Source organism: Falco naumanni, chromosome 2, assembly GCF_017639655.2.
Source record: "Falco naumanni isolate bFalNau1 chromosome 2, bFalNau1.pat, whole genome shotgun sequence".
NCBI lineage: Eukaryota > Metazoa > Chordata > Aves > Falconiformes > Falconidae > Falco > Falco naumanni.
In genome coordinates this window covers 101,559,519-101,585,764 of record NC_054055.1, presented here as the reverse complement: position 1 = coordinate 101,585,764, position 26,246 = coordinate 101,559,519, and the positions used below count along the sequence as shown (strand labels likewise).

The 26,246-nt window shown below is 43.2% G+C and overlaps 2 protein-coding genes across 4 annotated transcripts in view; one reads left to right on the top strand and one right to left on the bottom strand.

Annotated features, from left to right (window-relative positions):
• Window positions 1-6,349: 6,349 nt before the first annotated feature.
• Window positions 6,350-11,724, top strand: SOD1 (superoxide dismutase 1). Its single transcript, XM_040582814.1, has 5 exons — window positions 6,350-6,499; window positions 7,252-7,345; window positions 7,819-7,888; window positions 10,117-10,231; window positions 11,139-11,724. Exons 1-5 carry the CDS (start codon window positions 6,425-6,427, stop codon window positions 11,247-11,249), a joined length of 465 nt encoding a protein of 154 aa, XP_040438748.1. The 5' UTR covers window positions 6,350-6,424; the 3' UTR covers window positions 11,250-11,724.
• Window positions 11,725-13,580: 1,856 nt separating this feature from the next.
• SCAF4 (SR-related CTD associated factor 4) overlaps window positions 13,581-26,246 on the bottom strand; it is a 48,240-nt gene continuing 35,574 nt past the window's right edge. For all 3 annotated transcript variants that reach the window (XM_040582812.1, XM_040582811.1, XM_040582813.1), the window contains 4 exons: window positions 24,395-24,557; window positions 24,177-24,257; window positions 23,888-24,076; window positions 13,581-16,085 (listed from right to left, as the gene is read on the bottom strand). In XM_040582812.1, the coding sequence (XP_040438746.1) occupies window positions 15,244-16,085; window positions 23,888-24,076; window positions 24,177-24,257; window positions 24,395-24,557 (1,275 nt within the window). In that variant the 3' untranslated portion in view covers window positions 13,581-15,243. The remainder of the gene's footprint in view (window positions 16,086-23,887; window positions 24,077-24,176; window positions 24,258-24,394; window positions 24,558-26,246) is intronic.

Genomic DNA, 26,246 nt, shown 5'->3' with positions numbered 1-26,246 from the left:
GTGAATGAAATCTTTATTAGGTTATTATATATAACATACAGGTTATTATATATAACATACAGAAAATGCATGAAAAGGTACAGGCTTTCTATGAACTTTATTGATTTTCACCCTAGGTGATATTTTAAATATATTTTCCTAGTATATATTTATATACATACACACAGTGTTTTGGTTGCATTCATTTCGGTGCCTTTTAGCAGACAAAATGACATTCCTGAATACATAAATATTTTGACAGTTTCTAATTTAAAAAAACCTTTCAGATGAGCTTTCTGGACAATGTTCATTCTTTTGATCGGTTTCAAAGCTAGTATCTTCACCTTTTCATTACACAATCTTTAATCACCAGTACCCCAAAATGTACTTTGCTCTGTAGTGCAGTTCTGCTCCCTGCAGAAGCAGCCTGGCCAGACACCACCGAGCACCTTCAAACGTGCGCACACCCATTTTCCTCCTGAGAGTGCAATTGCCCGATAAGCGCTGGCCGCAATGCTGGGGCTGCGGGGGGCTGCCACGGCCAGAGGAGAGGAATCCATCGCCCTGGTGGGGTGCACACAGGGCAGCCGTTTTCTGTGGCTGCTGGTTGTGGTTGTGCTTCTCTGCCTGTTATCCAAGTGGGCAAATAAACTGCTCAAGACGGGGAGCCTATGCACTGAGGCTGATGGAGCAACACTAGTTTAAAATAGGTACGTGCGGAAGAGTAAGGCCTCCAGTTAAGCTTTTCATTACTTTAACCAAAATAGTCTTTTGAACTTTTTATAAATTATTCAAACCAAGTAAAAAAAAAAAAAATCTAGCTAACACTTTAAAAGCTCTTTTAAACTTCAGCTAGGTTTCCCCACAATTCAGTTTGATTGCAATCATCACTTTGTGCTGTAGAATCAGCTCCCATAAAGACTTCAGCAAATTATTTTTTCTGCAAACACCAGAAAATCCCCAGAATTCATGTGTGCATCCATCCTGTCTTGCACATGACGGTCCTGCCAGTCACTGTTAGCTGTTTTGTGCTCCCAGTTCCAGCTTGTTCGGCTGTTTCAGTGGGGAAACTCGCTCAATGGCTGCTGAGCATGTGGGAGCTCAAGCCTGTGAGCTCTGAGCAGGGTGCTGTAGAACCAGCTATCCCTGGCAGGAATTCCTTGTTTTCTTGGGATGTTTTTTAGCCAAAGGTCACACAGCCTTCTGAGCAGAAACTACTCTAATAGTAGTAGAAGGCTACGGTTTCTCTTAAAAGCTACTTCTACTGTTTCAGGGAGACAGAGGTAAACAATATCATAGCCTTACTAATATAATTAAAAAATTGTCAGCATTTTAGTGCAGCACTAGCAGCTGCTATGAATCCGGTCTGAAATGTCCCTGGCGGCAGGCACTGCCAGGAGCACCCTCTCCTGTGACTGCTCCTGCCCTGTCCAGGCACCTACTGCCCAGTTCGTTCAGAGTGTGCCCATATGAGGATGCGTGGGTGAGAAGGGATGTTAAGCATGGGGTTTGCCCTGCTTTCACAGAGCGCCTGCTGCAGACCTCCGTACATGCTCCAGCAGGAGACCTGTATGATCCTTTGAATCCACTAGAAATACACACTGGAGTAACATGCACAGACTTTGGGCACTGCATGAAATATTTAAAGTCCAGCCCTTGGTGAACATTAACAGACAAACAACAACAAAAAAAACCACAACAGTGGACAGACCTTGAATAGTACCAGTGCTCTAGAAGGGTTGTAGTAACTTGCGGCTGCAAGCCCCGTGCTGGGTACAAAGGTCTTCATCAACATTTACACAACCTCTCCTTTGATTCTCATGTTTCAAGTTTACTCAGTTTGTCAAGCAGTTGAGGATGAGGGAGTTGCAGCAGACAGATCAGCTCAGTTCAGCTGTTAAGAGTGAATGTTATTTTTAATCTTGTGTGTTCCATGTAAAGGCTTTCCAGCTGACATTATTTTAATTACATGAATACTTTGGCTATCAGCACCACTACCTCTTAATTGGAACAGCAGGCTTTCCACTAGGGAGCCACCATCACAAATTTTCTAGTGAAATAACATTTCATCTTCAAAATGCTATACAAACATAAACTCAGTTAATTACCTCTCCCAGCATCCCTTAGAGGCAGGGAAGTGTCATTACCCATGTGTAATCAAAGGGAAAGACTTTAATGACACACAACGTCTTGCCCAGGACAACACAAGGGCTTGGGGTTTGTTTTGGTTTCTCAGCATAGGTATCTAGTGCTGTTTGAGATGCCACAGACCGCCTTCAGGGGTGCACAGGGGGCTGGCAGGTAGGAAACAGCAGTTCCAGGATCCCTTCTGTAGCAGCTGGAGGCCAGAAGAGATAGTCTGGAGTATCTCAGATGGTGCTAGACACTGATGTATGGATGGCTGAGTCCAGTGACAAAATATTAGACACTAGGAGATTCCAGCATCTAGACTGTGGGATTCCAAAGGAAAAAAACCAAAACAACCCACAAGCCTCTTCCAGACCATCCAAAATACAGAACAATAACCTACATGTGGTGCAGCGCTCTCCTTACCGAGCAAGCCCGCACAAACAGGCGTATATTGTGTTCTCTGTGCATTAGGTGACTCACAAATGCAGCAAGTCTTCTATGCTGCCACAACGCAAGGTCACACTAATACTGGAAATGCAGCTCCCACCTTTCCACAGAGAAGCTCCAGATGACAAGACTGTGCGACCTGTCCGTTCCCGCGCTGGGAAGCACCTTTGTATAACAGGGGTTACTCAGCTGCTGAGCGGGAAAAATGGGTTAAGACTAACCAAAGATCTGCTCCAGGAGCAGTAGGAGGGGCTCCTGATCCAGCCCAGCCGGGATGGAAGAGCACACCTGTACTTAGCTCACCAGCAGTCTCTCCTCCAGAGACACACATCCAAGGACATAACAGACCTATAGGAAGGATTATTATTAAAAATTCATGTTGTTTCTGTTTACTTTTCTTAATGTAGAGAGTAAACATTAAAAATTACATTAATGCAGATTTGCAGACAGTGATCTTGATGAGTGAGAGCCTATGCACACAAGCTCAGGCAATTTGATGTTTACTGTTGCAATCTTGGTTTCACTCCGTATTTTTCCAGAAGAGTCATCACAAACAGAAAATACTATATATTTGCACAAGGCACCAGAGGTATGGTTGCCATGGGAAGCACAGCCCTCAAAATTCCCTCTAATTTTTCAATCCATATAAAATCTTGATCAGAAAGCATGTTAATGCGGGCTTTATGCTTGATATGCGCCATATTTTTATAGTACATAAGGGTCTGGAATTTTTTGTTAGTTTTGCACACTTTGAAGTTCATTAGCTTCTGTCTACATAAACTGTTAACCTACATCACAGTAACTATTTCATTTGGCCTTTAACTTGGCAAATCAGGATGTAACCCAAGACCATCTCGTACCTTAGTTCTTCAGAGATCCCTGTGTGTCTACCCTTATGCAGTGAGAGCAACCCTTTTGATCAACACTAGAAACTCCTTCACTCCCCTACTGTAACAGATACTCTTTGCAGGCAACTACAGAGCAGAGCGAACAGACAAAGCTGTGTGTCCACCCAGCCTTAAGTGTGTCCCTCCTGAGTGTGTTTCAGCCCTCTGGGCTTCAGATCAGCCCACTTTATCACCAGTTTACCTACAAAGGTGTAGCTAGGCCCAAGCTCTAGGCTTCTTCCAAGTTGGGATGGCAAAACCAGGGTACGGGGCAAAGAGGGATGTCAAACAAGAGGTGCGAGAGTTGCAAGAGACGCCACTCTTTCTCACGCCTGCCAGATCCTCTGCCCTGCCGTAGTTCCTACTATCAAAGTCTGTAATCCCACCTCGCACATTTTATTTTTTCCTTTCCGCTTTGACTCTGATACTTTAAATAAAAAATAAAGTATTGCTACTGAACACCCTGTTCAGCTTCTTTGGGGTATTTTTTTTCCACAAATGAGTTAAAAGGAAGTATGTGGGAGAAAACAAAACAAAACAAAAACATTTCCCTGGCTCCTTGTATAAGGCTTATATGAAAGGGTATCCCTGTAAACTAATACTTTTGTATTGCTATTGTACTTGTGAAAGAAAAGAGTAATAGAAAACACTCCAAAGGGTGAGGCCATGACCTATATAAGATTGCTGATCTCTTTCTGCACGCACCATCAAAACTCCTGTAAATTAGTCCTTGAAATTCACATCTCTCCTTCAGCCTCCTACCGTTGATCTCTTCCCCATGGTGTGTCTTCGCATATCAGCTCTGTTAGCTGCATTCTGCCTAACTAGGGCATTGGGCACCTTAGGGTGCCTTCACGGGTAACCTGACATTGATGCCTAATGTGATAAATCTCTGAAATCATTACATCAGATTGTTTCGCTTCACATATTAAGAAGCCTGACACACCTGGGTCTTAGCCACCTGTTTGTCCTACATTCATGTAGAGGCATGAAGAAGGGCAGATCTTGAAAACTTACTTCCAGGAAGGAAGGAATAAGCCTCTCTGATAAAAACATAGGCAGACTTGGAGACAGGCCTAAAAATAAGAGAAAGCACTGTAACATAGCACTGAAGATGCCCCTCTTTATGGAAGGGCACTGAACAAGTAAAGATAGTGGTACGGGAAGCCAAAGATGAAATGAGTCTCTACTATCCCTCCAAGTCTACAAACCACTTTAAATCAAACAAGATTCACCTCGAGGGCACTGAAATATTTCCTCTTAATCTATCAAGCACTCAGGGTGCTGCATGAGCCATGAACACAGACCTGTTTCCTCACAATTACAGAGTCTCTTCTCTCCAGGCACGTCAGGAACAAAACTCCAGGGAGTTTGAACTCACGGTGCCAAGATGCCTCCTAGATAGGAAGCTGCCTCACGCTCCTCTCACAACTTCTTTCTGTGATTAAACTACAGCTCTTTGTCTCTCAGAGAAACAGTCTCCATGTATTTATGTGGGTTTTCTTCTGTGCTTCTTCTTTCCCAAGCAGAGAAATAGACCATTTATGCAGACAAGTCCCTGTTTGTTTCAGTCATGTCACCTGAGCAAGTCTGATGTGTGGAACAAACCTTGTACGTCCTTCCCTGACCTTATGGCATCCTCAACCATGCGATTTAAAACCACCTGGGCTTTAAGTAATTTGTAGTTCAGGCATATTACTTCATTATGCATATATAATTATATTTATTAATATATTATTATATCATTCATATTATTCATCTTACTTTATTGTTCAGACATATACTTCAATCAGATTACCGAAAGTCCCAGGTACTGTGAAATCATATTGTGCTTCTGATTTAACTTCTCCACCAATAATGCAGCAGAAAAACAACATGGGTTTGCCAAAGGAATGAATTGAATGTGATCTTCCATTCTTTGAATGCTCCAAGGTTGCCAGCCTTTGAATGGAACCACAAAGCTCTACGCTCCCCAAGTCTGGTGAGAACCTTCCCTTGGAGCCTAAGGTTTGCCAGTGCTACCAGCATGGAGAGAACCTATTTTGCCACCTGTGCCCTCCATCTCTCAGGCCAGGAGCGATCCAGGGCTACACCGAGGTGCATCCCACCCGGAGCGGAGCCCTGCGCCGCACACTGCACACCCACCGGCTGCTGTGGCCAGGCCACGTGCAGCGGCATCTCCTAAGGAAGGTCAGCGACCGAGTCACACCAGCTTCAGGTTGTACTTCTGCTGGGTTTTGTACAAAACATCTTGGGGCAGGGCAACTATTTCGGAACGCCGAGCTGCTCAGAGGGGGCTTCAAAGCCGCGCGCCAAGTCTGGCTGAGGGTTCGTGATGTGACGCACCTCAGTAACACCTAAAACAGCCTCCAGGGGAGGGGGAAAGATGAAGCTACTACGAGAATAACGTTTGCAGAAAAGGAAAACAACCCTGCTGCTGCCTCTGCCTGCGCCACTGCAGCGCACGCCTGACGGAACAGTTGCACGCCTGACTGGAGCCTGCGCCATTAGAACGCGCAGGCACTGCAGCCCGGCGATCCGTCAGGGAAAGCCTTAAAGCGAAACCGTTTAAAGCCCAGGGCCTCCTCAGGGCCCAAGTGCCACCACGATGTCACACGCGGGAACCGATTCCCTCACGCTCTCCAGAGACCACGCAGAGCCGGGCACCGCGCGGGGCCTGACCCCTCCCCCCGCCGCCCAGCCCCGCCCCCGCCGGCACCGTTACACAACGCCCCCGCCGCGCGGGGCCGTGGGCTCGGGGGGCGGGTGCCGCTGAGCGGCGCGCGCCCGCGCCTGGCCGTCGATTGGCCGAACCCCGCGTAATAACTGCGCGAGGAGCGCGGCGAGCGTACCGCCATTGGCCGCGGCGCTGACTGCCCGCCTTATATAAGAGCGGCGGGAGGGGCCGACCTCTAGTCGTCGGGTGCTGGGTGCTGGGCGCGGGGCCTGGGTCTCCGCCGCTTTCCGGCCGCTGCGGGAACATGGCGACGCTGAAGGCCGTGTGCGTGATGAAGGGGGACGGCCCCGTGCAGGGCGTCATCCACTTCCAGCAGCAGGCAAGGGCTGGCGGCGGCGCGACCCCGGCGCTCCGCACCCCGCAGGGGGCTCTCCCGGCCGCGGTGCTGAGTCACTGTGCGGGGCGGGCGGCGGGGCTCTGCCCTCCCCTGCTCCCCGCCGCCTGCGGGGGGGGGCGCTGGGCGGGCCTGGCTGGAACCGCGGCCCCGGCGGCTGCGGCGCGGCCCGGCGGCGGGAGGGAGCGGGCGGCGGGCGCGGCGCTGGGCCCACCCGGTGCGGAGCGCCCCGGAGCGGCGCGGGCCTGGCCTGCTGCCCTGCTCGGGGCCGCCGCTGTCGTGCTGCGGGGCTGGTTCCTGCTGCCGGAGTGGGGCTTCGGGGAGCTCCGGCTACTGCGTGCGCAGCGCCGTTGTGAACGCTTTGTCTTGAGTAAAAGTTGGGGCTGCGCACAGCATGGATGTGCCTGTAGGAGAGGAATGGCTTCAGGGTTACTTGTGCTTTCAGATGGAAGCATGTGATCGCTCTCAAAAGCAAGCAATCCGATAATAAAGGCATGCCTTTTGCGTCTTGCTGCGTAACAGGAAGAATGTATTTTAGGTGGCTAAACACATGAGAACGTTCTGTGAAATACTGTAGTGGCATGTAGAATCAGTTAATGTAAGATAATTGTTCATGTTTTGGTAGCTGAACTTGTAGTGGAGTTTCTAGTGCTTTCTGTTGACCAGGAAGCTGCATTTGACACAAGGCCTTTTAACGCTACAGTCATTTTCGTGATGATAAATTATTTCTGTTAAAGGGTAATGGACCAGTAAAAATTACTGGAAGAATCAGTGGCTTGACTGATGGAGACCATGGCTTCCATGTCCATGAATTTGGTGACAATACAAATGGTAAGCTGTCTATCCAAGCTTGAGTTACAACTGTAATGTGATTGCTCAGCTTTAAAGAGCTTCTTATTTTGTTGCAGCAGCAACTTGGGTCTCACGATTGCAAATCTGTGTTAAGAAATGATGGCGCTTCTCATTTAATACTTTAAACATGTTTAGGCTGGTGTTAAACATGGCACATACAAAGCGCTAACCTAAATACTCTGAGAAGCTAGTGTTAAGAAATAAGAAAGCTTTCAACTGTGCCTAGAGTGTTCTAGAAGGAGTAATCTTACTTTATTGAACTTCTAAGTCTGTAGTAGGTAACTTTCCTCCAGAGGATCAGTAGAACATCTGACAGGAGGGTGGCGATTTCATTAACCAGAAGGAAATGAAGTCACTAATACACGATGACTACCTTGGTGTAGTGTATAAGCAACAGATTTAAATGGGCTACTGCAGAAAACCCTGCTTTTGATGGCTGTGTTCTGTTTTAGGGTGTACCAGTGCAGGTTCTCATTTCAATCCTGAAGGCAAGCAGCATGGTGGACCAAAGGATGCAGAAAGGTGAGTTTAATGTGGCTGGCCTCTTACTGTGTACTTACTTGGTGCAGCAGCCATCAGAGTGCTACCTTGTGCTTGGGAGGCCACTTCATGAATCATGCTAGGACAATACCAGAAGAAAACTGGTAATTCCTGCAGGACTTCTAGGGTCACTTAACAAGAGTTCTGATCACTGTACAGCAATTTATTACATACCTTGCTTCCAGGAGTATGGGTAAAATGTAGTCTTTGGGACATTCTTGGTTTTATCATAGCTTGAGGAGAAGAAGAAATAAAGGCTTTTACTGGGTGAAAGTTCCTCAGGATGTGAGTGTAGGGGATTCATGTGGTAAAGCCTCTTGTTCATTGGTTATTTGCTTCTGTTTTGGGGCCATTTTTGACAACAGGGGCCTTAAACTTTAGTTGTTGAGCTGTATGCAGACTTGTTGTGTGGCAGATCAGGGTTGTCCGTGGAAGGTGCTGAGGCTTCAGGGGAGACTGCAAGATGAATATAAAGGTGTGCGCAGGCACAGTGGCTTCTTATTGGATGTACTGGGCTGTTCTTAGCCTGTTTGGTTAGGTATTGTACTGTCTACAGTGTGTACTCCTCAGGAGCTCTGTGTGCTGTGTACTCTGTGTACAGGGTCTGGTGTGGGAGCTGAGACCTAGTTCTTCCCCTGGAAGCAGTTTCCGTAGTCCAGTTGCAAGGGTTTCCTGAAGGTATGTTTGAGATCTGGTATCAGAGCAAGTGGCTTCAGTAGAATGCTGGCTGGGTTTGGAGACTGGGAGTGGGCTGCACAAGAGCTGAAGGCCAGTCTGGTGGCAAGCAGAGCTAGGAGCAAGTATAAAAGTGCTGGTCTTCTGCAAGGTAGGGTCTGGACTAGCATTGGGACCATCTTGGGATTGTGATTAGTCTTTGAATGCTTATGTTTATGTCCATAACCACACCTTCTGTGACTGATAAATTTGTACCTGAGTGATAGGTTGCATGCCAGAGCAAGCAAGCTGTCTGCTAGCCAGCTGTCTGGATGACAGCATCATGAAATGCTGTGCTCACGGGCTTCACTGGCAGCCAACTGCTCCAGTGCAAGCGGTCAAAACTGCATGAATATTGTGGCTTTTGCTGGTTCTTCTGTGTCAAATCCTGCTTCTGGTGTAACCTGCCTGCTCAGGCAACTGTAGACTGGGGAATTCCTTAGGAGAGCATTAAGAACTAGATCACGCTTTTATCAGTGTAAAGTTGAAACAAGTGGACGGAAGCTTAAATCAAGCAAGTTTCTAAAGGGAAAACTACCCTTGACCTGATTTTATAGGGCTTGGTTAAAAATATGAATTTGGTTCTATGCTGGCTAAGAAGCTGGTAGTCAGTGTTCAGATGGCTGAGCTGGTCATCCTGCATGCGTGGAGGGTTTCAGAAACAATCTGGTATTCAAGGTTCTGAGTCTGGATTGAAGAATCTTGCAGAACATCATCAGCTTGTCTTCTGAGTGAATGTTTTGTTTGGGGCAGACATGTAGGAAACAAGACACTGGAATATCCAGAAGTTCGGTGAAAATGGAACTGCTTGAGGATCAGTTCTTAAGGGAAATCCTGGTGGAGCTCTAGCTCCGATTACTCTACCACACAGTTTTTATAATGCCGAGTTAATAGGAAGGTGCCAAGCAAACTTGAATGGTCATCCCTGGCACTGATGAGAACTTAGCTAGCACTTCATGCATCCCCTTTGACCTGTCACTTGACAAACTGCTTTTACTAATCCTATTTCAACCTAAAGCCTGAGGCAGCTTGTGCAATAGCTGACTTGTGATAGACATTAAAAGCTGTTAAGAATAGCGGCAGTGTTTACACTGAATGTTGTATGTGCAGGAAAGGTTTTCACCTAATTTGAGAGACTTCCTTTTGAGCAGAGGGAGATGCCATCAGGGTGGAGGAATTCTTGGCTAGGAGTTGTGCAGTGTAGGCTTGGCTTGTTCGGGAGCAATGGCATTCCTTTCCCCAAAGCTGGATTAACCTTCCAGTTTCAGGTTCTACCTAGGACTGAATCTTAATTATCCCTTGAACTAAAGTTAAAATATTAAGTTAAAACAGCAGAAGTGTTCAACATTGGTGGTAAATGAGGACATATGTACTGTTTAAGATAAGGTGGTGGGGTACCTGAGTGTAATAACTAGGGGTATTGTATTGTCCAGGCCATCACTTAGAGCTTTCAATTCAACTGAGTTTTCTGTGAGTTTCTCTACATCTTTGTGTAGGCATGTGGGAGACCTTGGCAATGTGACTGCTAAAGGAGGAGTGGCAGATGTGGAAATACAAGATTCCATTGTTTCTCTTAGCGGACCATATAGCATCATCGGACGTACCATGGTGGTAAGTGTCTTGGTGCCTATTTGGGATGTTTTAAAGATCTCTAGAGTGGTCTTGACTGAGCGGAGACACTTTGATGCTGGGGGCAAGTCCTTGGTGTCTGTTGTAGAACTTGTAGCATAAAATTTCTAATGTGGGGAGTTCTTTGAAGCCTTGGCTTCTGTGTGTTAGTACAGCACCCCACTGCCATCAGTTCTTAATTTTCTGCCTGCCTTCCAAGGATGTTCCTGTACACTTAACTTTCATCTCCTCCAGCTGTGAGTGACTAAAGTAACCTTCTTTGAGGAAGTACCTGGTGGTCTGGCACAAACGCTGTCACTGAAAGGCATGGCAGGGGGACTGCAGGACATGGTTAGCTATTGCTGGTCTGGTAGCTGCTGGGGCAACTCTTTGTGCCATGGCCTCCTTGGGAAGGAGGGAGGCCCAGGCTTGAGTGGACTTGGCCAGTCTTGTTTCCCTTGGGAGTCTAGTGTCTGCTGAGATCACTGTGCTCCTGCATGAACCAGGCTCAGACTGGTGACCGAGGAGCAGAGATGTTAGTGTAGCACAGCAGGTGGCATGGCCAAGGCCCAGCACCTGCCACGCAGCAGCCTTGTGTCATAAGGGTGAACCGGAATGTCATGTCCAAGCTCACTCTTGGACTAGTAGTAACTACGTGAAGCCTGGGGTTTTGACTTCCTGTTCAAGTAAATTCAGCTGAAGGCAACTAATCTTTTCAGACAAGCTTAGCCCTAAGTTTTTGGCATGAGTATCGATTTGGCATTCAGCATTGTGTAACTACAATAGGTTTTGTGTCACGTGCAGCTGGTAGAGGGCAATGCTGCTTGTCACTGCTGCTACTAATGTGAGTAGTGAAGAACTGTTTAGTTATGCAATAACATGAATTAAGGTATCTCCAATTCTCTTTTAGGTCCATGAAAAATGTGATGACCTGGGTAGAGGGGGAGATAATGAGAGCAAATTAACTGGAAATGCTGGACCTCGTTTAGCTTGTGGTGTAATTGGAATAGCGAAGAGCTAAGTATTGTACCTGAAATGCTTATGATAACAGTGGCAAATAAGCTGTAATTCATGGCAAATGCTGTACTTGCCTGTCCTTGTGCAAGCAAAAGATTTATCACTTAATCTCATTACTACTCTGCATTCTGAGTATTACTTAAAACTGGTGAAGACTCAATTTTGTATTGATATATATTGCAATTAAACTGACTCTGATGGAATGTCTCTGTAGTCTGCTAAAGCATCTGTTGTAACCATTAAGTGTAACTTCACTCACTGGACCCCCTGTTCTATGTAATGGAAGATGCGTAGTAGCAGTCACATCCTGAACAGCAAAACTTCCAGTGTACTGTGTGATTTGGAGGGTTAGCCTTAAGGGCTTTGGCAAGGCTACTCACCAAAGAGCAGTAGGCACCGTTTGTATCAGGGCTTCCTCCTGGCACAGTTGCAGCATTTGTAGGTTTCAAACTCGTGTAATAAAACTTGCTGGGCAAATACACCTTGGTCTTGCTGTCTATAAAAAAAAAAAAAAAACCACACCCAACAAAAAAAACCCCAAACAACCCACCCTTGTTGGTAGTTAGTTTGCTATGACACCAACAGCATCCACCAAATTGCTTCCAGCCAGTAACCCTGGAGCAATTAAGACCTGAACTCAATCATTTTTTCTTGTTACTTGTGTTGTCATGTGTTTTCCTGTGATGGAGACCTGCCACTCTGCATGTTACAACTGGGGGTTTATGTGCCCAAGGACAACTTTTTGCTGTAAAAAGGTGTGTGATGCTTGTGGCACTCACATGTGACTGTGGTGTGCGTGCGTGTGTGGTGGGGAGGCCTTGAGCACACGAAGTGGGGTGGCTCTAGTGCGTGCCCATGTTCCTCCTCTGGACCTCCAGCTGTGTGGGGTGGGTTGTTGTGGCTGATGTGCAGTGAATGGCTGGAGGTAACGGTGAAGACTACTCCTTTCCTCGGGCTATGCAGGAGCGGCAAGTGTGGGATGGGGCTTTTCTTTAAGGATATACATTGCTGGAAGTTCTGTATTTAACTTCATAAAGCTTCAGCGGTGTAATAGCTGTGTGCTGCTGCCAGCTTGTGTTATTCTATTGTGTGTACCTCTTAAACACAGATTTCCAAGTCTTAATAGAGAAAATTATTAACTTTAATGAAGACTTGTATCAACATTCCTTTACCTTTGTACATAAGAGATATTCATAGTAGGTAGTCAGTTGTAGTTCTAGACACCCAGATTCCAGTGTAGCATGTTACAAACAGAATGGCTTTTGGTAGTATAGTGAGAATACTGTGACAACACTACAGATGTATGTTCATTGCAGGTGGCAAACGCTTGTGTGTAGAGTCTCTACCCACCTGTACCTCTTCCTGCAGATTAGTCTATGCTCTGACTCAGCTGCTGCTGCAAAATTAAGTTAGTGCCTGCATCTTTCAGCTCCCTCCGTAAGCATCAGGGGATGTGGAGCACTGAACACCCACAAACACCACCATCACCTCTTTGCGCTTCAGAAGTTTGAAGGACAGTTACATCGTCTCCCCTTTCACTAAGGCAGGAGAAAAACAAGAGCGTTAACTGGACAGCTGTAGGTCAAGCTGCCGTGGGATGCCACCTGTGGCAGCCCCTTTTCTCCGAGCCCTTCTCGGTGCTGACCTTGCTCCTCTGAAAGCCTGGTACGTGCCGGTCCTTACTGTCACACCTGGTTTCTCTTGTTGGGTTCCGTGCCCGCTGGCATGCTAGCCTAAAGGTCAGTGCCGGACTGAAGGGTGTAGGAGGAGCACGTGGTTTGTGTACACATTGTTGTAACTGGCAGGTGTAGGCTCAGTAACAAAGGTGTTAATTGCTAATGGTGTGTTGTCTTTAGCGGTAATGGATGCTTGCATGGAGCTAATTAATCTTCATGCACAAACTGGGTAGTTGTAGAAGGGTAGCATATACACTAGCAATGCTGTAAAGGTGATGCATCACTAGTAGGCATACTATGCAGCCACTGCCTCAGAAGGCAGCAAGGAATTGTTCTGCAGAGGACATTCAAGGTTCTCCTAGGCTTTGTTTTCAAATTCCTGATAGGGGAAAGGGAGAGAATGTCAGGTGGCATTTGTGTGAACAGATAAGCCTTCTATCTCTTTCATTCTTGTCTTCAAATTTTTAATAAAGTGTATTCGTTAAAAAAAAAATCCTACCTCCTTACAAAATTATGGCATTTTTTACTAAGACAAGTCTTAAACATAAGACATAAATGTCTGCATTTATATGAAAAAAGTTAGTTCCGCTGGCCCAACATGAAACAAACAGTAAGGACAGAAGTTGTAACACATGGAAGCTGAGGTCACTACAAATATGTAAGCAGTTTTTTTCTCTCTTTATTCTGCCATTGCAAGAACATAAAAATATATGTCCTTTCCCCAATCCATAACTCCATGTCTGCTTCCCCCTCCCCTTCCCAGAAAAATTCCCTCTGCTGCAGAGCAGCTATGAAAAAGTACTGATGTAAGAAAGCAGCTGCCCTTCACTTAGGGAAAAAGAACCCCCAAATTTAAAAGTAGAACACACTTATATCAAGGACGAAAAAAAAAAAAAAAAAGGAAATATGCACAGGATTCAAACAATTTTCCCACTATGCTTCTAGAGTTAAAACAAGCTTCAACCGAAGGCCTGGTGCTGCCCGAGCCTGGCGCGTGGCTGAAGGACGAGCGAGCGTGTTTCAGGGCAGAGCTGCCAGGGCCCCCATGCCCTCCGTGTCCGTGCCTGCCTGAAGGGCTGACCGCTGAGAACTAGCACTTGCCTTCTTAAAATCTGACAAAATTACTTAAGTGATATGGAGAGAAGGTGGCAAAACTTACATAAATACAAGAAAATGCACTCTTTGTCCATTAGTCTTGAGAGGTACAACACTCGGGTGGGTAAAAATTTTAAACCTACCTCTTGCAGGATTACAGGAGGTAGACATCGTTAACACAGACAACAGAAGCAGCCCGGGTTTATGTGAATGAAGAGGCAGCATTTTAAAATCCTCGCGCACCCTCCCACCTCCCTTCCTTTTCCCAGCCCCGTTTTAAAAAAAATAGGTTAGCATTTTATATCGTGTTTTGGTGTCTCCCGACTTCTTTCACCCCACTTTCCAAAAAGCATCAATGAATAACAAGTACAAAAGATGCCAAACTGGTGTGCTCCCCAGCCCACCACACACAGTAATTTCATAACATCACAAGCAGAGCAGACTGAGTATGTCTGAAGGTGTCCACTTTTTTAAAAAAAGGCTAATTAGGGCAACATTTACCACAGAACCGGTTGGAAGGGGGGAAAAAAGGGAAAAAAAGAAAGAAAAAGAAAACTGATTGCATTGCAAACACTAAACAGTTAACTCTTCAATTAACATTTTAAAACCACTAAGTTTTTTACCTAGTATGGTCAAGTAGATCATTAAAATGCAGCAATCTAAAAATCAAGATGACTATTAATTACAAATAAAAATTTGCTTCTGTGAATAGCTACACAAACAGATGTATTTCTTCTTTTAACAAATATAAACAGAACAGTCTAATTTAGACTCAGTACAACATTAACAGTTCAAACTTTAAGATGTTGAACACTCCTTTTCCACTTCAGTGCAGTGTAGGAAGAATAGCACACGTTAAAGTTTGTTACGAAAATAGAGTTTATTAAAAACACATCCCTATTGTTTTGAGGAGCTTTCACCGTTACCTTTTCTTAAATTAAAAAAAAAATAGAAAGCACTTCTACTTCTGATTTGTAAACTTTTTAAAGTCAAAACTTTAAAAAAGTTACAGCAAAAATGGGTAATATTTTAATCATATCTTCAGTATTCCATGTTATGTTGTGGCTATTTTAAATAGAAGGGAAGCAATCAAATTGCTTACAATTCCCCACCAACTACTGAGGGGCTGTGATATAAGCAGAAGCAAATATAATACAGCAGACTGTACAACTCTAAAGCTCTACACTCCAACAAATGTCACTGTCATCTTTCGACAACTTCCAGTCCCTAGCGAGGAGCCTCCGCCACTGAGCCCATTTCCTTTTCCGCCTGTTCCGCAGATGAGGTAGCCTCGGATGTTAACTCTTCCACAGGTTTTACACCTGCAGGTTCAGACTCTCCCGCAGCAAGTTCTGAAACAATGTCTGCGTCTTCCATTTTGCCACTGTGAGATTCATGGTTTTTGTCGCCGTCTGCCCTGTCTGTCATCTCTGCTTTTTCCTTTCCTCGATTTTCTTCCTTGTCTCTACGAGACTCCCTGTCTCTCGAATCTCTCTCTCTGTCTCGATGGCTGCTGGACCGCCTGTTTCTGTCCTCCGAGTCTCTGTGTCTGTCGCGCTCGGGGCTTCTTCGTCCCCAGTCTCGCCTGTCGCGATTACCAAGTCGCTCGTGATCTCTGTCATCGTTGCGGTTACCATAGCGCTCGCGATCGTTTTCTACCCGATTTCCAAAAGATCTCCTTCCAAACCTTTCCTGGTCTCTGTTAGGTGTGAACGACTGCCTGTCATTCCTAAACTGCCTCCCATCTCTGTTATCCTCGGGTCCGCCTGGCCCCCCGCTTCCCTGCATCCCCCCAGGTCTCACGAAGTGGCCCGGTGGTGGGAAGGGGGTTTTCATTCCGTGGGGGGGAGGCATCCCAAAGCCCCCTGGCCCCGGCGGGGGCCCCCTGTGCATCATGTGAGGAGGCATGTGTCGCGGTGGCATCAAGGGAAACCGCTGCAGAGGAGGGGGTGGCATTCCCGGTGGTCGCTGGAGTGGTATCAAACCCGGCCGGGCACCCAGGAGGCCAGTGGATGGAGTCTGCAACCCAACAACGGGGGCCGGCGGGGGTGGTGCGACTCCTTGAGTGCCTGAAACAAACACACACATGCACAGAGTAAAATCAGAGGCTGGCAGGAGGGAAACAAAAGCACCTTCATTAATTTCAAATACATTCTGAAGTTATCTCATGAAATTTCAATTTCAACACCCAAATGAGAGGGGAAGGGGGGGCGGAGGGGAGCAGCCTGCAAAGCTTCTTGTGCTGGTTTATGTACTGTAAAGAGAGCATCGTCTTTAAACAGAGGTCTGTGTTGTGCCAGAAATAATTAATATTGCAACGGCAGTAACTAATGACTTATTCTAAAGGCTTCCTTTTGTGAAGAAACCATTGCCATTTTGCAGGTCCAAACTCTTCCTGATCTCCAGCTTACTGTCTTGCTTCGTCAACTGCTGACAAAGCACCTTCCTAATAGGTTATGCTTCCCAGGCTTCTAATTAAAGACACCTCACCTTCAGTTAGCTTTAAAACATTTCTTCTCTATTACAAACATCAGCAAAATCTCATCTGGCTAAAATGCTTGTGATTTGAACGGGTTGTCGAGATTTTTGGCACGCTGAACAGGCGGCAGATACAGTAAGCGATGAGGGGAGAGGGCTGGAGTAGCAGCAGGAAATGACAGAGTTCCATTTACCATTCCAGAGAAAAGGGATACGACAAAGTTTAATTTTAGCAGAATAAACCTGGCAACGTAAACCAAAAGGAAATGCAACATGTGATTTCTGGTTTGTTTTTTCTTTTAAAACTACAATTTTCCATCCTTTATAGCACATATCCAACACCAAGCGTTTCCCGTTTTCATTCCTGGACTCCAGTTTCTAGCGTAGTCTCATGAAGAGGAAAAAGACTTTACTCTCAAAACGTACCATTTGAGAAAGCTCAGCCCAAAGCTTGTTGACACCAACGCGACCCAAAATGAACGAGGATTACCGAGCTCCAGATGAGCCCTGCATACCAACGAGCATGTGCCATGTCATCTTGCCTGACTCCTTTTGTTTGAGCAAGTAACACTGTAGCCTCATGTTCTCTGTAGCCTTTACACAGGTTCTAGCTGCTCTTTCTGCTCACCAGCAGTTATTTACCTGAAAATAAGCTCCAGATCTGAGGAAGCATGTGTTGTTTTTTCAACTCCCCAACTGAAATTTAAAGGAATCAACAGCTGCCAGCCAGCAGAAAAAGCACAAATCTCTCCTAAGCCATCTTGCGTTCCACTAAAAATTTGTTGAGACTATAAATAATGTTTTATTTCTACATATATTAATAAAAATGAAACTTCAGACTGATGGTTACGTAAAATCTTGTAACTCCTGCCCTGGGTAAAACCAGAACGTGAAATAGCTATGTAAATTAATACTAGAATTAAGTACTTGGCAGCATCCTCAGTGAAAACGGCACTTTGGTTTCAGTTTAATGAGCACAGCGGAGCAGACATCCCCAACCACCTGCCACAGCTTCCCTCCTCCTCCATCTGATTTATGTAGCATTTCCATCCCAAATACGCCTGAGCCTTCTGAAGAACATCCATGTTGCCCTTCACCACACCACTTCTTATGCTTAGGAACATCTCTCGCAGAAACCTTTTTATCTGAGTCCTCTTTATATTCAGATTGGAAGGAAATTATACTTTGCTGATCAGAACTCTGGTGACAACAATGTGAATATTTCTCCACTCCACGGCATCATCTTACCTTCCCCTCCAAGCAGTCACTTTTAAGACACGGCTTGATAGGTCCCACTCTTTGAAAGAAATGTTCCAACAGCAACAGCATTTTTTTTCTGGTTTTGGTGTTTGGCTTTTTTTCCTTTTTAACTTTAAAATGCACAGCCCTCCCCCTCCTCCTAGCTCCTAACTAGGGCTGTAAGTCACCTAGTTTAAACTCCTCCCACGGATTAGTACTACAGATCTGATGGGACAGACATACGGCTAACGGTGTCTTCCAAGAATGTCATTATGCTGAATTCTGAGGTTTGGGCATATTTTTGTTGATAGGTAAATTCTTCCACAAAAGATTAAAAATAAGGCAGAAAAGAATGCCCGAGATCTAATGAGCCGCAGAGGAGAAGCAGATGATTCTGCTCTACAGCAGCAGAGTAGATGTGGGTTACAACAGCAAGCACATGAGGCAAGTGTGAAAAGTTTTTTTAAATTTAACAAGTATGAGTAATTTGATTTCTCAACTTTATTTCTACACAAAATGCAGCACAGAAGCAGCATAATGGTATCTGAAATTCATTCTGTTTCAATCTGGACTGCATCAGTAGGGCAGCTGAACGCTTTTTATTTTAAATCGGCCCACTCCAATTTTGAGTCTGAAGTACACTGTAGAAAGAACCATGATTTTCCTCACTGTGCTGACAAACCAGGCACCAATTAATGGTGTGTGTCTTGGATGTGTGTCTGGACAGCTCTATAAGTTTACTGAAAATGCCCAGAAAAATTAGTGGTACAGACGGCACACGCAACATCTAGGAAAATTTAAAGCCCTTTGTTGTCCCTTATATAGGGAAAGGCAGTAGAACAGTAACGTGATTTAACGACCATCTCATACCTGTGCAGATGAGTGACGGAATTTATCTGCCCCAGCCTGTATTTTATTTATTCATTCATAAGTGTAAGCCTTTTTGTAGTAGCTAACTCTTGTCTTCTTGCTTATGGGTATGAAACACAACCCTCCCTTTCACCAGCTCCTTATTCTGCGTGACTTGGCTAAGACATGGCTTTTAATACTGCAGACGCAGCCCCCAGACCATACACCTAATATGTCACGCTGTTCAAATGTGGATTCCTTTCACAACTTATTTTTATTTGTAAATTTTACCAGTGATACATAGTGAAAGGTCCTCAGAACTTGCCAAGTGTTTACTATGAAGAACACAAGTGTGCTAGGAAAACGCATCGCCAACCACGAGTGTTGTTTCAGAGGTGCAAGAACAATCACATAGTGTCAAAAATAATTTCATTTTACCCTTCCAACATAGCCCAAAATGCCTACAGCTGTCCTGAAGAAGCGTCTTCTATCCAGAGAGGTAACTGGAGTAGTCCTTACTGTTTTGATAAATGAGGTAAAAAGCCAGATTTCTGTGTCACTGTAATTCCATGTCTGATTATCTTCTCTTCTGGCTGGACAAAGCCCATTGTGATAATTATCAGTGTTACAAATGCTAGCCTAGCTGAAAAGATTTTTTAATTTTATTTTTTTAAACAGAACTCTGTTCAGTTAAGTGATTACAGCGTCTCCTACAGTCAGCTACAATACTTCTCAGCTGTGCTGTTACAAGAAAGCAAATGGAGGAATGGTGTTTCCTGTAGCTGACAGCAATCCTGCTTCAAATACAGCTCCTTTGCAAATCTGATAGAAATATATATGAGAACAAGAAATGAAAGGCTTACAATTCCAGCAGAATGGGCTACATGTTTACACTTCGAGTTTGATGCCGATGTTCTGCAACACGTAGCATGTCACATTAATTCTCCCTGGAGAACTGTTGCATCTTAAAATTCTAGAACATTAAATACTACCAGAAAATTCTTGAAAGAGGGGCAGTAATGTGCTGTCTTGTGTCTTTTTCTGGAATCCTTTAGACCAGGCCAAGACCACAAAGAAGCCTAAACTTAAGAGCCTCAGTATTGATTCACAGCTCAAGTAACTTGCCATAAATACCAACATTTTTCAGGGTGGTCCATGGCCATCACTGAAGCCGGCAGGAGCTTGCTCCTATTTGTGTAAGATGCTTAAACAAGGACCTAAGAGTCAAACTACTGTATGTGTATGGTGTTGGTTACTGGCACGAAGACTTCCAGAACTCCTGCTTTAGAAAACACAAACGCTAAACTGATCTGGGTCAAGGAATCATCAAGGCAAAACTGAATTCCATGAATGATGTCTGAGAGCTCACGCTCCCTTACCTCTGAATTCTCATTTGGTAGTTATGAAAGCAACAGACATATATATATATATAAAAATAAAAACCCAGCAAACATGCAGTGTTTGTTATGCTTTTAAAATGGGCTATCACAAGAAATCTAGGAGTGTATTAACTTTCTCACTGTTCATATCCTGTATTAATAAAAAGCTCATCCTTCCTGTGAAGGAAGTATCCACTTTATAACGTAGCAATAGTCTGATGAGCTCAAGAGAGTATTGTAGTCTTTTATAATTCAATGCAGATTACAAAAAGACCATGTAGTTAACTTAAGAACAAACCAGCAAGGGAGAAAAGAATAATAATTCAGCATGCATTAACAGAAAATGAATACCCAGTTTGATGAGAACTACAATCTTTGATAATATGTCATCATGGTTGTAGGAACTTCAGTAAAAAGCACTAGACCAGAACCTACAAACTGCAACATGGTGTATTTAATCAAGGTAATAGATCACAGAATCTGAATATTCAAAACACAGCATCTGCAACAGCAGTTTATTACTGGTCCAAATTACAGCATTTGCTCAACACTAAGAACAAGTTGGCAAATCAAAAATGATTTAAAAGCCTGTCACCTTCTGCAATATGCACACGTAAAAGGAGTCTAAAAATATCTGCTTTGCAGATCATTTAAAAAATTACATATGAGCACACACTCACAAAACCAGTTACAGTCTGGATAGTCTTGTTCACGTTAAGAACAAGAAGCTATAACAGCAGCGAATGTGATCAAGGATACAACTAAAAGTGAAACAACCTGAAGGTGGTTTTTAGTAATAAGCATAAAAAAATTCAGACACAATCTCTGCGAGGGATCACTCCTCTGAAGCACAAACATGTCTTTGTTGGACATGATGAAAGAATTACATTGAAGGAACGAATGAAATTAGTGGAGATGAAACAGAACGTAACTTACATTACTAAGAAAGCATATGAAATCTTACAATAATCAGTTTAGAATTACTTTGCAACATGTCTTCCATATAAAAACTGAACAGAGAGATAGATAAGCTTCATTGAGAAGTTACAAAAATTAAAAAAGAGCTCCTGCATTTGTACAGATTACATAAGGCGTTCTCAAGCAAGGTTTAGATTTCTATGACAGTCTCTTCAGAGTAATCTTCATTCCTTGAATTCAGCCTGCTGAAGTAAGTTCTTCTATCCTGCCCAAATATCCGAAGAACATTTCTTCATTCTTCATGTTACACTACTCAAGCCCCTTCATCCCTATTTCCCCAAGCAGAGTCCTCATGACATACTTCATGATGCTGTCAAACAAATCTTTCTTCCACCTTCTTATCTCAGCTTGGAGAGCCACATCATGGGAATGTTTAACAAGCAGTTTGAGGACTTCGTGAGAAACCAGTCACACGATCAGTCAGCTATTCAAATTGCTAAACCATGTACTTGTGAACATGAGGTCCTTCCGTCTGAAGCATTTGACTTCCCTCGTCTGCACCTTCCCGTGGCTAACTGAGGGTGATGCTGTACCTACTGATTTACTTTGTCCGGTTCTTTTGCCTCTGACCTGGTGCAAGCCTGTAGGTCAGACACTAAGGCTACATTTAAATTGTCAAGCCTGCAAGTACTTCTGGGCTCCAGGACCAGGATGCAGGTGTAGATTGCATCTCATGTCCGCACACATGGTGAAACCCTGGCACACTCCATTTCCCATGCTTTGACTTCCCTAGGAGTGAAACCTGACACACAGAACGAAAAGGAAGGAATGACGATGCAGCCCGGCCAGCTCTTTAACTCAGAGGATAGGGAGGGCAAGACTTCAAGGACACTTCTTTGCTACCTAGATCAGCACGAGTGGTGGAAAACATCACCTCTTTCATGTTTTTCTTCCAGCCTAAGGAGAGACCAGATCTGGACTCTCACACACTGAGTTAAGCTCAATTGATAAGTGAATCAAAGTGGTTTTAAGAAGACAGTTTCACTTGTGTTAACTTATGGAAAAGTTTTAAAAGCAAAGATTAAAGATTAAAATTCATTAATCACGTAAAATACTATAAACTGCTTCTTCTTGTTTTCCTGTATCTTATGCCAGGTTGTGGACTCTCCCCCTTCATTCTGAAATGTCAGGATGGAAGGGATTTTACATAACTCCTTGATTATAAAGAACTCCTTATCGAAATAAAGACACAACATAAAATGCTATTACTCAAGTAAACACATAGATGTCTAAGCTGTTATTTCAGGACCACTCTGTAAGCTCACACGTGAAATCTTACAGAAAGAAAAAACTCTCCTATCCCCTTGTTGATGAGACTGAATATTGAGAGAAGTCACTCTGCCCACATGGACGACTTTATCTGCCTCAACGATTCAGTAAACAAGTTAATAAAAACAAAGCAAAGTTCTTCATCTTCAGATTTATCAAATTTGGCTTCCGTGAATTTGTATGAACAAAAAAAAAAGCTACTGTCCAAATACCTAATGTGGGTATATAACTTACTTCAATCTTAACTTTGTAAAACCTTTTTCTTATGTGTATAGCAATACAGCAAACTGCAGAGTAACTTCATACATTCCAACAGCTTGAAATAAAAAGTTCAAGTTATGCCACACAAGACATAGTACCATGAAACTTCAAAAATCTGGTAATACTGTGTTACAATTATAAGAAGTGTAACTTCATCGTTAAGATGTGAATGTCTTAAATGTAGTATGATAATCTGTAACACTGTGAAATTCTCTCAAACCATGGTGTCATTGCAAAAATTTTTTTATGCTTTTCTCTGCTTGCCTAGTGTCCAAGATACTCTAAAACAATTAGCTGCTGGTTTTGTCCATCTGCATTGACTCATTTTTAAAAAGCAGACTGATTTCCAGAGCGAAGCAGCTCTTTACTTTTTGAAAAGTGCCTTTTTAAAGGGTCTTATTCAGAGTTTCCAACATGATGCATCCAAAAATCACTCATCATGGCTGGAAAATTTAGCCATCAAATTGAATGGAGCAGTAAGCTCTCAGGGAGACAATTTTTTGAGCTTTTTCCAGTGTACACTGTAAAATTCTGGGCATAAACACACTAAAACAAAATTATCCATTCACTTGTTAGACTCCCATTTTGAGGTCTGAAATCCCATAGATGTAATAATCTCATTAAAACTTGTAGGAAACAAATCTCTTGAGTATATTCTCAGGACCGACCCATAAAAGGCCATCCTAAAATAAATATTTAACAGACCTCTGTAACATTAAACAGCATACACTCTCTTAAAAAATATGACCAAGTTCATATCAAAGTAATTCTAATGTAATATACTACAAAAATTAATTCATGTAGTATATCCAAAGTTAGCTTGGCTTTGCTAGTCAAAGTACCATTTAGTAATATTTAAATAAGATAACATTGTTAAAAAGGTTCCAAAACCTGTAATACTGTAGGGCTGAATAGCAGCTTTTGTTTTTTCGTTTTATTAAAATAATTTATTTCATACATGGAAAAGTGTATCATATTTTCACAGACTTAAAAAATACACTAAAGAAAATACTGTTTCTCTGTAAGTTAATTTTGTACTTGTAATAGTTGAGTCTGAAACACAGTTCATACGTCATACAGATGCTTTGCTGTATGTTACATATTCTCCATGGTAATAAACCTCAATTTGTAAAAGGTAGATAGTGTTTTGCTCTGCCCTGAATTTGTAACTCAAACATTATGGCTTTTTTGTTTCTTCAGAAAACAGGTCTTCAATAATAATAATAAAAAAATATTGCTCCTTCTGTGCAAAATCAAGCCTCTAAAACTGATTAAAAAGCCAACAGAAAGGCAGACATTTCAAGAAGTTTAGAAAAATCTGCTTTCCTTTCCCACAAAAAGTAACTCGGTAACAAAATCAAAATCGTATTTTTAATTCAGGGAACAAAAAAATGAAGAATATATACAAAAGAACTTACCAAGAAGTGGAATAGCTTGGGTGACAGGAGCAGGTACATTAGTAGGTGCTACAGGAGGTGGAACTGTCCCATATATTTTGGAACTATCGGTAGTTTCAGCATTCCCCCTGGATCCAGAAACCACTGTTGGGATGGGATTTCCTACAGATGAATCTTTTGTAGTGTCTTCATTCACACCACTTGCTGTGGCTAAGAAACAATGCATTGACATATTAAAAAAAAAGGTCAGCTTTTCTGCTTGCACGATACCTTCCTTCTAGTGCCGCCTGCCCAAGATATACACACTTACAATTTGGGATGTTTACTGCCGGAGTGTGAGGAACAGATACTGGAGGAGTTATAGGTGGTGGTGGTCCAGGAGGAAGAAAGCCTATAAAAATAGTATAAATATTGACACTGAGTATTTACTTTACCAAAACATACTTGCGCAGTTTATATGGCAGAGGCTTTTATTTGCTGTATGGTTAAAAAAAAAAAAAGACTTAATATTCCTAAAAATAAATATACCTGGGGGTAAATGCATTGGGTTGAAACCAGGTCGTAAAAATGGAGGTGGCGGTGGTGGTGGCACTCCAGGAGCAAATCCAGGAGGTGGGATTCCCAAAGGTGCTGTGAAAGCAGGTGGTTGGAGTGCACCAACCACAGGAGGACCTGATGGATGTGGTGGAACCTAAGAAAAAAGGAAGGGGGAAAAATGTGTTACCTCAAGACTGAATGGATTATTTGTTGTCAGCTGCAGACTGCTGTCTTCTGTACTTGTCCATCAAAACAAAAAAAATTTAAGCTACCTCAAATTATTCCACCACAAGGTGACTTACATAACTGATCTAATTAGCAGTCAAAGAACTCCTAGAACTTAAAAATATCAACATTGATCTTGTTTGCCTTTGTTCTTCAAGGTAAAATTATTCTCTGTGGTAAATCAGTATTAACACATGCTGGTAACTCATCTAAATACACCCTTTACACAGCAGCTAGAATTAATTTTACCATCCAGCATGACACACTATAATGCACACAACCTTGGAGCAATTACAAACCTTTTTTTTTTTTTTTCTTTTTTGCTTCCTGACTTTGTATATTAAAGTGACTATTGTTTCCTTATTCAATTGTTTCAATTCTGATTTATGTCAAGCTCTGAATGAAAACTGATTTGTTAGGTTGGTCCTTAGGTTCCTATTTATAAGCTTACTAGAAAAACTACATTAAATGTCTGAGAATCAAAATACGCTCTGCATTTAAAATTGATTTATTAAAGCAAAGGTGAGCCGTGTACTAAAACAATCATAACTGACACATCCACGACCATCAACATTTCAGAGCAAGACCCTTCATAACTCATTTTTTTATTTCTGGAGTGAAGAAAGAAAAGCCTTTCTGTTTTATTCTCAGAACCAGAAAAAGTGGCATTAAACCAAAGTAAGCAAAATATTCTCCTTAAACCTGGAGAAGACGCTCAAGCTGCCAAGCACCTGACACCACTTCAAACTTTTGTTCCAAGTTCTTCACCAATAGCTAGGTTAATGAGCTGAGAAACATTAAAACTTGTACTATTAGAACTTAAAAATCAATTAATTTCCATAGGCTTTAATCCACTAGGTCTTAGTGTAGACCACCACCTTTTAGTTTTAAATCGGTTGCTTACTGGTATGTAACAACCTGCTGACTGGGCTCTGGCCTAAGTTAAGCTGAGCAGGATGTGAGAAACTACTGGATGGGGGAAAAGAAATTGCCAGACCTGACAGGTACCAATGTGAGAAGCTGATGGAAGTTACAGGTGGCACCATGAAGGATGGCTGGATTCTGCAGGTGGTTAAGGGGGTGTTATATGAACAACAGCCAAGCCTCAGAGAGAAGTACAAAGGAGCACTAGTGACCTTCTGGGGACTAGGACCTTGCAAGGCCAACAGTGTCCAGGTGTTTCTAGGAGCATTACTATGTAAGGCCAAGACTACCTAGATGAACATTAACTAAGTAACCCTACAGGTGTTTCCATTAGTCAGAGTTAAACCTTTTTCTAAGGTGCTCCCAACCCACAGTAACCTAACAGTCTCAGTAGGTCTTTTTGATTCTTTTACAGGACACTCCTTCAAAGACCAACTTACAAAATCATCTAAATGTAGGAACAGATCTGTTGATTGCAGCAATGTTCTGTGAAGCAAGCGTTCAAGTACAGTGTGTATGTAGCAGAAGAATTGAGGACGGGTATCAGTAAGACAAAAAATTTTAAAAAGAAGGGAAACTTCCTAAGTGCTGTCAGTCCTTCAGGAGTTAAAAGCTGAGAAAACTGCCAATGAAACGTGTGTATGCAATGGCTTGAAAAAACACAACGAACAGTAAAATATTATAATGGAACCAG

Coding starts and splice junctions, on each gene's coding strand:
- SOD1 (XM_040582814.1), top strand. CDS start 6,425: ATGGCGACGCTGAAGGCCGTGTGCGTGATGAAGGGGGACGGCCCCGTG. Junction 6,500..7,251: donor TCATCCACTTCCAGCAGCAG/GCAAGGGCTGGC, acceptor TTTCTGTTAAAG/GGTAATGGACCAGTAAAAAT. Junction 7,889..10,116: donor GGACCAAAGGATGCAGAAAG/GTGAGTTTAATG, acceptor ATCTTTGTGTAG/GCATGTGGGAGACCTTGGCA.